We start from the raw sequence: 14,396 nt of genomic DNA, 5'->3' as shown, positions 1-14,396 counted from the left end.
TACGCCTGCAAGAATTCGACATCACGGTGGTGTACAAGTCTGGTCGTAGGCATTCTGACGCAGACAGCTTGTCACGGGCCCCTATTGACGCGCCTCCGAAGGGAGACGACGACGACGTCTTTTTGGGACCGGTATGCGCCAGCAGTTTCGCTCAACAGCAGCGCTCCGACCTTGAGTTGAAAGATCTAGCGGACTACTTATAAGGAAAGATCTCCTCCCCTCCTTCTGTGTTCAGGTGTCAGTTGTCGTCCTTCGCGCTGCGCAACGACGTCATCGGGACCTTCGCGCCCAACCGGACAACATACCTCTTGTCGTACCTAAGGAACTTCGAAAAGAAATTTGGCAGGCTTTCCACGTTGAGCCGACAGCAGGACACCTCGGAATGGCACGCACGTTGCATCGGATCCAAGAGAGATATTACTGGCCGCGGTTACCTGCCGACGTTGCCCATTACGTGAAAAAAACGTGCCGTGAGTGCCAGCTACGCAAGACGCCCTCGATCAGACCAGCTGGACTACTGAACCCCCATACCGCCCCCGACCGAACCCTTTCAACAAACTGGAATGGATCTGCTCGGCCCCTTTCCAGCTTCATCTATGGATAACAATTGTGGATCATCGTGGTCATTGGCTACCTTACCCGCTACGCCGATGCGAAAGCCCTGTCTAATGGCAGTTTTTTGTTGAATAAATTGTCTTGCGACACAAAAGTGCTCATCACGGTCAGGAGAACTGCATTTACCGCAGAGCTGACGCAAGCCATCTTAACCCACAGTCATACAAGCCACCGGCGTACAACAGCGTACCATCCCCAGACCAACGGACTTACGGAGTGCCTCAATAAAACGATCGCAGATACGATCGCTGTGTACATACGTCGACGCCGAACACAAAACCTGGGACGCCATCCTGCCGTACATAATCTTCGCGTATAACACAGCCGTCCAAAAGATGAACCAGAGCGACCACGTTCAAGCTTGTGTACGACGGTGAGCCCACAACGGCGCTCGACGCAATGCTGACGCACGTAACCGACGAGGAGAACCTGGACGTCGCCGCCTACCTTCAGCGTGCAAAAGGAAGCCCGACGGCTTGCCCGGCTGCGCATAAAGACCAGCAACACTCTGACGCCCAACGATACAACTTGCGACGACGCGACACAGAGTACAGGCCGGGTGACCAGGTGTGGGTTTGGACGCCGATACGCCACCGCGTACTGAGTGAAAGGCTCTTGCGGCGGTACTTCGGATCATACAGTCCCTCGACGCATCGGACAGCTTGACTACGAGGTCACCCCGACGGCACGACCACAACCCAACTATCCCAACGGCGCCGGGCACAATCAGAAGTCGTCCATGTTGCGCGCCTTGTTTTAATACCTAGAATTTTGTTTACCTTTCTGCGTTTATTTTGTAAGCATCGGGTCAATGCCTTTCCAAGGGGGAAGTAATACAGCAAACCATTCAAATCTTTATTTTTGTCGACAGCCGCTGGCATGCGGCCTTATCACTCTCATTCTGGCACAATTCTGTATTTTTTTTTTTGTTCATGCTCGTTGTCGTGCAACGCAGCTTTATCAATTCCTTTGCAGCGAAAGATGCGCCGAGATGTGTCTCGAAGATTCCAACCACTCCCGTATGTTCCTGCAATGTTCTAGATTGCGCTAGTCACTGTTTGCGGCGACAGGCATTCGTAATTCGACGACCAGAGAGTACGTTTGCTGCTATCGCCGCCGCCGAGCTGTTCAGTTATTTTAAGGGCGCAATTGTCAGCCCCAATAAAAGGTTAATTTCAGTGCTTCTACGCCTGTGTTCTTTTATGATCACGGAATTGTCACAGCCAGGTGACAATATCGGACGTGTTCAGTTGGTGGCAGTGAAATTGCGAATTTGTAGGCCTCCGTCTCGTCCCACGTTAGGGGCTTGACCAAGGAATCACAGCTGGCGCCCGGTTGTGAAAATCACGGGCTAGCTGATGAACCAGCTCATTTCCCATGATCCCTGCATGACCAGGGACCTACCGTATGGTGACTAATGATGAAGCCAAGGTGTGCAGGACATGGTAGTTCTGGTTTCAGGTCGGAAGGAATTAGCGCAGGAGCAAGCGAATAGCCGTCATGAGGTCAGTAGAAATGATGTACGAAGAAATGCGAGGAAGCTCAAAGGACATGGTAACTAATATCTTGAATAGCGATCAGGTGCAGGACTGCTGTATGGGCCGGTTGTATGAAAGGGGCTGCCTGCAAAGGTGACGATTATAAAGCCGCCGAACCTGCGTCTGTGATGGTGACGTCGGTGTATGTGCTACGGTCTGCGTGGAACACTTGTGGTCGGGTGCCTATTAATACCAGGGGCTATATGACGATGAGAAGCAGCGAAGCGCATTCTAGCGCAAAGCAGTGATGATCCTTCAATGGGTAAATTGATAGAAGACATGTTTGCTTTCTCTAGAAGCCAGCGACCCTGCAGTGCCGGACTGTCTGAACCAGCTGCCGGTACCTGCGGAGGGCGAGTAATATGGACAAGAGAAGAAACAGACCCGTGTCGTGGAGCCTCTTGTTTGAAGTGTGAACAGGGATGATTTATTATAAAGGCTAGAGCACTGCATGTGCTCGGGCCAGCCCAATAGTCCGAGTCCTGCCCGGGTCGGGCCGGATAGCTTTTCGCCGGGCCTGTGCCGAGCTTAAAATTATGGGCCGAAGTCGGGCTTGAGCCCGTACACAGAGGGTCGATGTTAGAGTAAGATAGATGAAATAACGTCCTGCTATGCGCTGCAAAAAAATGCTACGGTTTGTCGACTCATTACTCCGCACCTATGGCTCATTGGTTAATGCGCCCACGCGACTACCGTGCCGCGGTACCAGAGTTCGATCTTCGCCGCGTTTTGATTGCAGCTCAGCGTATAATCCAGAGCCCCCTCATTTCTCATAACCTGATTCGTCTAGGGACGTATGCAAGCCATTTCGCTTTTCGTCTCTACTGAAGACCGGCAAGTTCGGCCATTATCTTTATATTAAAAAAAAAGTGATTTCATTAGCTGCGATGACGCGTTAATAATTATATACCATGAGCCGTAAAATATTACTTAAAATGTCTAGGGAACGCAAAGTTTATTATGCGTGTATTAACCCTCTTCATTACGATCCTAGAAGTTCCGAGCCCCTCTCTCCGCATCTGTGATGTCACTGTTCAAAAAGCCGACCTGGCGAATGACCCTCACTCGCACTTTGCATAAAAAAAAAAAAAAAAAATCTGCCGTTACAGCGATTCGAGCTTCTTTGTCGGCCAGTTTTTGTCCGTGAGTAGCAGTGTACATGCTCACAGCGATCAATTTAGCTCATGCGTTAACTGAGAACGGGCAGAGCTTCACCTCGATGTTTATCGGCCGGGGCGTGCTTCAGGCCCGTGAAGTGTTCTCTGTGCAATTTGATGCAGTGAGTTCAAAACACGGAACATAAAATTTCGCCGTGCTAGGTTGTATACGGAAAACGCTTGTTTTTCGTGCAATCCGGCTTACCGTTTAACATGCCGACCATATGAGTAATGGAGAGATAGGTATGAACTGATGCCGAATCCGCATTGAATTGGTGAAGTTTGCCCGTAAAAGAACTATTACCCAAGCAGCCATCCTATTTTTTGCCACCCCTCTCCTTTCCCTCCCACCTTCCTTTACGGCGTGGTACCTGTGTCCGCGGAGCATTGTGACAGATACTGCGCCCTAGCTATCCTATAAATCAATATATTTTTAACTCTTGCTCTCGAAAGCGTGACACCTCTGCCGACAACGATGAGGCATTACTTTCACTTTAAAATATTCGTGCTAAAAAAAAAAAACAAAAAAAAAAACATTACTAGCTGCCGATTTGGGGACATCGGACTCTCATACGGGTATACAGGGAATCGCAGAGAGCTTTCAAATTTTTTTCGTTCCTTAATTTTATTACTAGTTACTGAACTCTCGAAAAACAACTGGCTGCAATACTAACACCAGTGTGACATCTACACAGCTTTACTTTGTACCTCTTTTCCAGTGCGCATGGAAAAGAAAAAAAAAAAAAAAGTCAGACGCAAACGATAGCTTGGCGCGAAATTTCACTAAGCTGCTTTTCAAGACGATTTACTATACTTCATTCCTTACGCCACTAATCTAAAAGTTCACGCTCGGCCTCTTTTTTTCAAGCACGCCATTTCGATGTCTTAAACAAAATAATAAAAAGTAAAGGTCTAGGCCAAGCAGTACTTAACAGCCGTCAGCTTAGTTCGATAAGGTATCGGGCACTATTCTTCCTTGAAAGCCTGTTTACGTCTAGCTGGGACACCCTGCATATGATAAACAGTATGTGGAACCTGACTTACGTCAATGGCACTAGACTGAACAAACCAACATTTGTTTCCAGCAAGACCCCCCACAAGACCACTCAAAGCAGGCCAAGCCATTTATTAAAGTCAGATGAATTTGAAATTTATGTCTCCATGGCCACACTCTCCTCGGTGTGCTTTCCCTTGCCCTTGTCCTTGAGCTGGCGGCCCCGTGCGCGCCGCTCGAGGATCTTCTTGCGGTCCTTGTCCATCTTAAGCTTAACGATTACCACCTTGCTGGGATGGATGCCCACGTAGACGGATGCACCATTGGCCTTCTCCCGCTGAATCCGCTCAATGTAGATAACATACTTCTTGCGGTACACCTGCACGACCTTGCCCACCTGCTGGCTCTTGTGATGGCCACGCACCACCTGCACACAATACCATTCAAATTGAATGTCTGGTTAATCAAGAAAAAAAAAAAAAGGGGGGGGGGGGGGGGGGGGGATATTTGCACAGTCGCACTCTGTCAGGGGCAGTGCGGAGTAGCGACCCTGTGACCCTGCAGTGCCTGGCGCTGGTGCCTACATAAGTAAACAGGCTAAATCCCCAGTTAAGCGTGCAAGTTAAAGTGCACTTCGCAGCCCCAAAGGCACTTCACGCAACGCAGTGCTAACCGGGAAAGAGGAGTGCCCTCGCATTAGCACTCTGTACAAAACTAGCAACTGAAAAACATTTGAAAATAGAAATTGGAACCTCCATGGCTTAAGTTCAGAGAACTGCTTTTTAAAGTAGTAAAACACAAGAAATGCTTAAAATGTGACACCAGGCCATGATACGGAGACCCCACATCAGTAAACACCATGAACAACTGCCCCCTAACTGAAAATGATCGCCGCACCATGCTTAATTTGGAAGTTGTGTACACGGTTATATCAAGTTCTTGTTATGTGATATTTTGCCCGTCGGTATTAAAAAACAATTCCTCAAATATGTACAAAACACGTAAAATCAACTTTTATGCATATCTTAACACATAATACATTTTTGGCGAAGGAATTTCTGCCGGCGAGGCTACGCACTCGGCCCTCAGTCTATTTTGCGAATGCACTCCGACCTGAGTGCACATTTTGGCAAGTGCACTTATGTTACGTTGTTTAGCAGCAGCCGAGTGCACCAAAAGTGCACTTTTTTTTTGCGCGCTTGACAGGGGTATAAGAAACTCAATGGCTAGCATGTTTGGCACAATTTGACACCCACGAGAGCTTGCACCGTTGCAGGTCCTTGCTTTTGGCAACGACTGACACCTAATGTAGATAGATGCACTTTAAGTGCACATACTATACCTGCGCTCAAGCTATTTGGTTTACTCTGCAAAACACCAAATACACACTCCAGGCAAGCCCGCTCACGGCTGCACATTTATGCAAGTGCCAACTGTCTAAGGGAAAAGAGCCTGCGAGAATGGTTTCAAAATGTGCTGGCTTGTGCTTACTGCACATATGCCACCAGTTCTCTTCGCCTCTTGTGGCAAGCCCATGCAATCATGTTTCCCTCAACTGTGTACCATACTGCGCAAGCAGTATGAAAAGGGGCACATTAAGAAGGACCATGTGGCAAAGTGTATCAAAAGGCTCCCAATTTAAAAAAAAAAAAAAATAAAACTCAAGGTAAAAACTTTGTACTTGAGTGTTTTGGCATCTCAATGCCACGATGAGAATTCCTGGTCAATTTCCCACAATACGCAAATTAGAACTATAGGGGGAAAAACAATTGTCGGACAACACTGCTTACATAACTACCGTTTAGGCGTTACAATTCTCGCAGGTATCGTATTTAATGTAGGTAGTAGTATTTTAGTAGGCACTATTATACAATATGCTCTTGAGGCAAGGCCAAACCAGAAACAAACAAGCATGCCTCCTGACAAGGCCAGCACCATGGATTACACATTGCGACACCGGCGGCCAAATAGGCAAATTCACAATGTGCTTCCAAAACAGATACAATATTATTACAACAGAAGATATAAACTATATAATCATCCTCAGCCTGACTATACCCACTGCAGGGTGAAGGCCTCTCCCATATTCCTCCAATTAACATGGTCCTGTGCTAGCTGCATCCACTTGACCCCTCTAAACTTCTTAACCTCATCTGCCCACCCTTCTGCCGCCCTCTGCTACGTTTTCCTTCCCTTGGAATCCAGTTTGTTACCCTAAGCAACCATCTCTTCTCACTACATGTCCTGCCCATGCCCATTTTTCTTGATTTCCACTAGAATGCCAGCGACGAGTTATTTCTCTGTGTTACTTAACAAGGCAGTGTCATCAGCAAATCTCAGATTACTGAGGTACTCTCCATCTACCCATACCCCCAACTGCTCCCATTCCAAGTCTCTGAATACTTCCTCTAAGCAAGCTGTGAATAATACTGGGGAGATCGTGTCTCCTTACCTAACACCGTTCTTTATAGAAATTTTGTTACTTTGTTTATGCAGAACTATGGTTGCTGTGCCCCCTCTATATATATCTTCCAGCACTTTCACGTACGGCTCGTCTACACCCTGATTTCGCAATGCCTGCATGACCGTTGAGGTTTCTACTGAGTCAAATGCTTCTTCGTAATCAATGAATGCTATGTACAAGGGCTGGTTATATTCCGAGCATTTTTCTACCACCTGGATAATGGTATAGATATGATCGATAGTAAAGTATCCTTTCCAAAAACCTGCTTGATCTTTTGCTTGATTGCAGTCTGAGGTTTCCCGATTCTATAAGCAATTACTTCGGTAAATACCTTATACGTAACAGACAGTAAGCTGATTGGTCTATAATGTTTTGTCCTTAGCGGCCCCTTAGCAAATGCTCTGCACAATATGCACATAATATTAGGGTAAAAGATTCCACAGCCTGAAAGCCATTTTTACCAGAACCTCAGTTAGAAAACATTGAACTGGAAGTACACGACATTGGTTGAACCTTTGGCATGGCTCGCCTCCACTTTGGCTAGCATGCATATGCTATATGCAACGAAGATTTACAACCCATGACAGGAGGTGTTGTCCCAATTCTGATATGAAATATATAATATATATAGGTTAACAATGTGTAGAATTCAAGTAGGTGGTGGTCTCAGTCCTGGATGTGTCTGGATGCATTAAAAGATGCACCGTAGATGCTCAGTTTGCAGTGCGAGTCATAGTGCTGCTTCATGACGTCACTTATTCCTCTTGCTGTGCAGCTAGCTAGAAAATGAGATTCCTTTAGCCGCATCTCAGGCACTAATGCCGCCGGCTTTTCGAATAATGGGGAGAATGCAATTGCATTCAAATTACACCACTAATGGCAAAAATAAAGGAAAACTCGTACCTGAAGAGGAAATGAAGCCTTACAAGCAATGCAGAAGGAAAAGTAGCCAACGAGGATCCTGTCGATCTACTGACGGACAGCGAAAGCATTTAGGCTTGTACACATGCCCAATACGGAGTTTGACACAAAAAGCCGAGGGTATGCACTTTGCTAGTAATGTGCTCAATGGGTTAAGTTCAGTGCATTAATGGCGTGCTCACCGTCGAATTAAATTTTAAAATAGACCAGAAGGAAGAATGTAATCTGCATTTGGTTCGTTTTTGCTTGTAGCATGTGTGCATATGTCGACTGAATTAGACTCAGATCTGCACATTCAGCCTACTCAGTGGGAACAGAGATTAACTTGGTCTATCAACAAGAAACACTCCAAGTCATTCTGTGTGTCAAAGATTGAAATGGTGGCAAATTAATCTACAGACTACCAATCGTACAGTCGCCATCAAACCAATGAACACTAATGAACTATAAGAATAAACTTGTGCTTTACACACATACCGGAACACATTTGTACTTTTAATTGCTTAGCTAAATGAAACTCTAGCTATGTATATCCTGGCCCAGCTGAGATAAGCCACTGCCAAATTTTGCGAGAGATTTTGGCTCTGGTGACGCATACATGAGGGAAGAAATTTCTGCATGTTACGCCTCTGCATTTCCGAAATGGAGTGCAATATCGATTGAGTGCCCAGGTGACATGAATTCCACCAAAGAATTAAAAAAAAAATACAACACTAGTTTTTGTTAATTTCAATTCTTAAGAAATTCAGACAAATACCACATTTGCCTAACTGTAAGTTGCCCCTCCCCCCCACCCAAATGCATGGTGCTTTTGACAATGAAAATTTATTGCCTTGCTGCACTATTCATCTCCTCAAATCATGTATTTTGGTGATATACACTGCAAGCTTGGCCTCCAGCTTTGGATAGCACACAAACTGCATCCCTTGAAAGCCTCTTCACTTGGCATCCCAGTTGAATATTTTCTCTCACTGCCATCGCCATTCCCGCACCCGTTTAGAACCTTTAAATTTGCGGCCCACAGTGCAATTGTTGCTTCGGCATAAATGAAATGATAGCCGTCTCCTTGAACGCTGCGCAGAACAAGCGCCGAATGCTTTTTTTCCCTGGAGTGCTTATGAAGAAGCATGTGGCCGGTCGTAAAGTCAAAAGTGCAAACACGTGATAAGACGAGACTGACGAGCAAAAAGCGGGCGTTGCCGCGATTCGAAAAGCGGCTCTTCCGTAAACTATCAACACTCTTGCAGGTGCAGTTTGTGATGCGCAGTAAGTTGAAAAAGAAAAATTCTCCCAGAGAAGCCCGCACAGTAACTGAAACAAATGTTGCACTTAAAGCGGTAGAGCAAACAGATTCCCTGTATCCTCCCCAATGTAGTTTTTATTTTGCTCTTATTAACGGTGACATGCTTTGGTTTCGATTGCAAGTCTACTTCCCACGTCAGATTTCAGAATTAAAAAAAAAAAAAACGGGGTCAACTTACAATTGCCTAAATATGGTATCTCATGCTCACCTGTAAAATCTGATCCCAGCATTGCAGCAATCACTTCAAATGATTTAGCCTTGAGCTCACATACTGATGACATACCCCTATCCACTATGCACAAGAAACTGCCTCTTGTCGAAAATCAAAGTAGCTCACTTAACTAAAAACAACAGCGGCATGCTTGACTAGAAAACTAGTAATATAGCCGTAACCACGCTCAGCTCGGCGAGGAGCCCAGCTGGCACCAGTAAAACCAAAGGCAGGACCGAAGCTACAGACACGAAAAATTAATAGGCCAAGAAAGAGACCTTTTGGAAAGCTGCACTTATCAAGAGCATACACTAATTTGAGCACAAGAATGAGATGGGGATTAGAAACAGAAGTGCTTCTCCATGGTTGCAATGATCAAGCTGCTGGTGCTAACAACAGCCTGCCTGCCCACCTGCATCTACTTGCAAGATCCCCCCACCTCCGAAGCAGACAACACCAAGTAAAGGAAATAATTTACAAAAGATGCTTGCAGTCATAAAAAAAAAAAAAAAAAATCAATCATTGTAAAGTGCACAACCCATGTGCTGCCGTCGGGAGTTTTGCCCGGCCAGTGAACAGGCTAAAGAACATTTATCTCTACGTATTTGTTGCCGAACTCTGTCATACTAAGGCAACACAGAAGCAACAAGTCTTTCTCTGCTGGAGGAAAACACATTGCTTTGGTAACATGTTGATGGCTCAATGGCAAAGGTGTGTTACAGTTGTGCTTCTGCACTGCAACTCTTCATTTAGGGTAGCAGTCACGTACAATGAAAGCTCAATTTGAACTGCTCTACATGGTTTGGTCAAGCTCTATGAAGTATCTGTTTAAAAAAGCTTTACTTAGAATGCGACCTACAACACACTGCAAATATTTGAACTACATGCCACTGCACTTCCCCACAGGAACACCTCAGCAATACAGCGACCTATCACAAAGCTGCGTCATCTCCAAAATGGGCACAGAGGGTAGAATAAAGCTGTGGAGGAATGGGTGAACCCAAATTGGTGCCGTGACTCACAGCGAGAGGAGGCAGTGAAAGCAGGGAGTGCAAAAGCTGCTTTCCTGTTTTGTGCGACCTCCGAGACTTGCAAATAAAAGCCCATTTATTAAACCTCACCAAGTCGGAAATACAAATAATTTAACTGTCAGCGTAGTCTAGGCAAATGCCCATTTAAGGCTACGGCGTCGGGCAGACTCTACAGGTCTTGCACCAATTAATAAGGCAGGCCATGTTCAGGCATGATCACCATGATAAGGAATCAAAATAGCCGTGCTGCAAGTTAACCGCGGACGTGCACGTTACGGAGAGTGACAGAAAACGGAGGACCGCTTTGTTTTGATTTCGCTTTTACGAGCTTTGCGCCAGCCCACAGCGGCCATCAGCCAATACAGCCCCTTTGCGCTGTGTTTCGAATGCTGACTAGTGGCACCGCGAATTTTCCTCAAATTTTCATTTTATCCCTGTGGTTCTTCCACTGAGCCACGTGTGTGTGCTCAAGTGCCATTCACCCGTCATATAGTGAAGCAGTTTCATAGGCAATACAGACTACTTGCGAGGGGACACTGCTTTACTGTGTTGCACCATGAAGGTTGTCCAGAAGGCTCCTGTCCTAAATGGTAAATCATCTATAGTTATGGGTAAAGTAATCACTATCGCAGTGGTCTATGACTGTTGCTCAGACTTTCACAAAGCAAATTTACTTTGAGAAAAGTGGTCCTTGCCAGTTACTTGGGGGTCATACAATAATTCAAATTTTGGATAATTTATTTTCCATCTAATTAATGAACTTGTACTGTAGGTAGACAAGGGAATTTGCCAAGATGGAGTGCCTTAAGTGGATACAACCTGGCTGATGGCAGAAACCAGTTTTCTGAGTGGACAGATGACACCCACACTTTTCAATGGCCAGGCTTTTCCAATTGCACTCAAAATTTGAAGGAAAAGAACTGGCTGAATGCCCTGCCTCCTCACAGCCAGTTTGCTTTCAAACATCTACAGCTTCTACCTACAGACAGCTTTACAGAAAAGTGCTTAAAATGCATATTTAAAGAGCTCTGCACCAAAGTACTTGCTGAATGATGGCCTCAATTCATTTGACCTGAAATTACTGCCTAGCAACGAAAATTTTCAGGGTTACAAGACTAAAAATAAGGTACAAGAAGTGGCCACCAGAGGGTCACCTATTCAGTCCACAATGCTATTTCAAGGACAACGCTTGGTTGTAGTCTGAAGCCAAAGGACTAAAGTTACAAGATTCAGGAGTATGCTGGTGAAAGCTGACTGCGACAAGTAAAACAAAGAAGCCGACACACAAGTTTATCAGTTCATTTTTAAGAAATGTCTAGCAAATCCAATTTTCAATATTCTCATTATTTCTTCCCCTCTGCCAAAGTGTGGTCAACACTTGATCTAGATTAATAGACCTACTCTCATTGCAAATCCTCCCCTAATTACTTACAGCAGGATAACTTAATCAAACATGAGGCTTCCAAGGTGTTGCTCTCCATTAATGTTTATCCTTAGCTATCCTCAATACAAACTCACGAATACATCTCGAAAACAGTCATGTCGATAATGAGCTTGTCCCATGGCAGACACTCTCAAGACTGGCACTGCTTTACTTCTGTGGGAAGCTATGATCATTGGGCAGTCCCTACAGGCATTTTCTAGCCTTTTTGCATTCTCCATGCCCTGGTTACTCAATGCCTGTATGACTGATAACATTCAACAGGTACAACTCGAGCACAATTGGTTACACCTAGAGGCTCAAGGCAATATTTAAACAAATGAGCTGTCTAGGATTACTGCCAATACCTGCTACTGATTTTCAAACAACTCCTAGGCAAGAGTGATCATTGGCTAGCAGCATCAGATTGCCTGTTTCAAAATTTTTGCTCTCACTTATTCCACAATAAACTGATGATGCAGTGAAAGTTGTGGCTGAAGACAGTGAAAAAAAAAAAAATTGACTTCACGATATACAGAACCAAACTGGCTGACAATCTGTCTCAACTAAGACAAAAAGCCGAACCCCAGACTTCCGACAAGTTTCAGCTCAGTAGAGAAACGCATATCCCCACTTCCCATGTCATTGAGACTTGTATTGTTCCCTATTTCTTGTATCTAATGCCTCTGGTGACAGTGCACTGCCACCAAGAGCAACAAGCCTTACAAGAAAAAAAGCTCTCAGTGGCCTGATTTAGCTTCGCATTGAAGCAACCCTGAGAAGCACCTTCATCAAAACAATCACAAAACTTCTTGAAGCCTCACTACCACAATTACAACATGGCAGCTCACAAACAAAGATCACAGGTTGCTGTACTTGGGCATCAGCGTCAGTGCTGTCTGGGTGAATCGAAAACTCCACCATCAAAAGAAATCACACAACCACTTGCAGGCAAACCCAAACCTTAAGGACTTCACACTTATGCACACAATGTCCACTAATCTCGCAATCAGTCGAGAGTGATTCCAGACAACCACAAATGCAGCAGTACATCCATTCACTATAGTAAGTGCAACTATGATGCCTGCTAACAATAATGGCTTGGTTTAACGTACAATAACGTTGCACAACTAATGACAACAAAAGCTGAACGACCATGCTGTGGATGTATTTGCTACTCCTGCCTTGGTTCAATGCACCTCTTGCAAGAGACTGCATGAAAATAACCACGTATTTAAGGAAACCTGAAAAATTATAGCCCTGTTACAGCACCTTGAAACAGATAAATGCAAGAGAACTAGGTGGTCAAAACCTTCTCTGCACGAGGTCAAACTGGGCATTTCAGCACACTTAGTTCCAGCATTGCTGTTGGTGTATGCTAACACCACATGCACCACTACCTTGTGTGTACCACAAGTAGTTAGATCATAACGAACGCCAACTGGTGAACCAAGTAGCCAACTACCCGAGGCCAGACTGCGAACTACTTGGTCCACCGATTTCCACACTACGCCCGGCACGTGTCAATGAACGAAAGAGCATCGGCTTAAGTCGAAAGTCAGTCACAACGGTCATGCTACAGTACCTAGCGAAGCATTTAATACAGCTAAAATGGAAGAGGAAATGTGGTTCGTGGGCGGCAGCCACACGCAGTGCATTAACGACTAACGATGGATCATAACGATGTAATCCGCAGAAACGAGATTCCTCCGTCCAGCGTACTGCCGCCCACCTTGCGTTCAAGGTTTCTTTCTTCGTCCAAATAATAAGGCTTTTGAAAAGACCAAACGTATGCAATCGCGTAAAAAGTGACCTAAAGACAAGGAGGTACTCGTGCCGAGGTTGCGCTCACACACCACAGCAGTTATGCACGTGAAGTTGACCGCACGTGGGAACACGTAAAAACCAGCTATTTGCCCAAAGTTACCTGAACTTCGTCGTCTTTTCTGATGGGCATGCTGCGAACATTATACTTCTGCCGAAGGTCCTTTGACAGCGGTGAGCTCATGATCTTTCGTCGAATGTGCGATGGAGCATTGAAGTGCCTTTTCCTGTTCTTCCTCCGCGAAGAGGACACCAAACGGTTGAGCTTAGCCATGTGGTTCTTTTAAGGCCTGTAAAGCAAAGTACATATACAACACCAGATCGTTATTAATCATTATTGTTACACAGATTGTTACACGTCGAGGCCATAGTGACCGTATAGTGACAAGCGAAGATGTAACTAAAATAAGACCACGTAGAGACATGCAACAAATGTGTGCACAGTAAAGTTAATGCAATGACTTGGCACACACAAAATGCGCTATTGCAGAAAGAAATGCGCACTGATCAGCCAAGAAAATCACAACCCGGCGATGATACACACCACAACACAGGGCCGGCCTAAAATAAGCAATGAAAATGTATTTGGAGAGTAATTCGAACAAATCACAGAGAAGATGTTAATACAAGACTCTCAAAGATGCAAACGAGGCTAAAGGTCTAAAAACTTGCCAGGGATTTTAAGGATTCATCGAGATTTTAGGAGTAGCAGCATGAACGTACTTACAAACGCCTTTCGCCAACCGGAAAGAGAGATGTGAGCGCAATCTCGTACCAGGGCTTTCAACAATTTTAAAGCGCCGTATTATTGTCACATAGCAACGTATGTTAAATAATGCATTAATATTTAAAACAATTTTTAAAAGCAATGAGCATAATTTCAGGTTTTAACTAAGCTTTAATTTTGTTTATGTCATT

At 45.1% G+C, this 14,396-nt stretch overlaps 1 protein-coding gene across 4 annotated transcripts; it reads right to left on the bottom strand.

Annotated features, from left to right (window-relative positions):
• Positions 1 to 4,421: 4,421 nt before the first annotated feature.
• RpL26 (ribosomal protein L26) lies at positions 4,422 to 14,340 on the bottom strand. 4 transcript variants are annotated; one of them, XM_084591075.1, is made up of 3 exons: positions 14,206 to 14,340; positions 13,582 to 13,768; positions 4,422 to 4,731 (listed from the first exon to the last, which is right to left on the bottom strand). In XM_084591075.1, the coding sequence occupies exons 2-3, from the start codon at positions 13,750 to 13,752 to the stop codon at positions 4,462 to 4,464; spliced, it is 441 nt and encodes a 146-aa protein (XP_084447201.1). In that variant the 5' UTR covers positions 13,753 to 13,768; positions 14,206 to 14,340; the 3' UTR covers positions 4,422 to 4,461. The 4 variants fall into 4 exon arrangements, with proteins under 4 accessions (XP_084447201.1, XP_084447202.1, XP_084447203.1 ...); XM_084591076.1 differs by having other exon boundaries at positions 14,202 to 14,243; XM_084591077.1 differs by lacking the exon at positions 14,206 to 14,340 and adding an exon at positions 14,151 to 14,169.
• Positions 14,341 to 14,396: the final 56 nt, after the last annotated feature.

This window comes from Amblyomma maculatum, chromosome 1, assembly GCF_055883805.1.
Source record: "Amblyomma maculatum isolate TAMU_Amacu chromosome 1, ASM5588380v1, whole genome shotgun sequence".
NCBI classification, from domain to species: Eukaryota; Metazoa; Arthropoda; class Arachnida; order Ixodida; family Ixodidae; genus Amblyomma; species Amblyomma maculatum.
The sequence above is the reverse complement of the archived record's forward strand: the minus strand, read 5'-3'. Positions and strand labels throughout refer to the sequence as shown.

Bases quoted from the DNA above. Each gene is read 5' to 3' on its own strand.
- RpL26 (XM_084591075.1), bottom strand. From the start codon at position 13,752: ATGGCTAAGCTCAACCGTTTGGTGTCCTCTTCGCGGAGGAAGAACAGG. The intron at 4,732-13,581 runs GTAACTTTGGGC...TATTGTGTGCAG, and splicing joins GAAAAGACGACGAAGTTCAG to GTGGTGCGTGGCCATCACAA.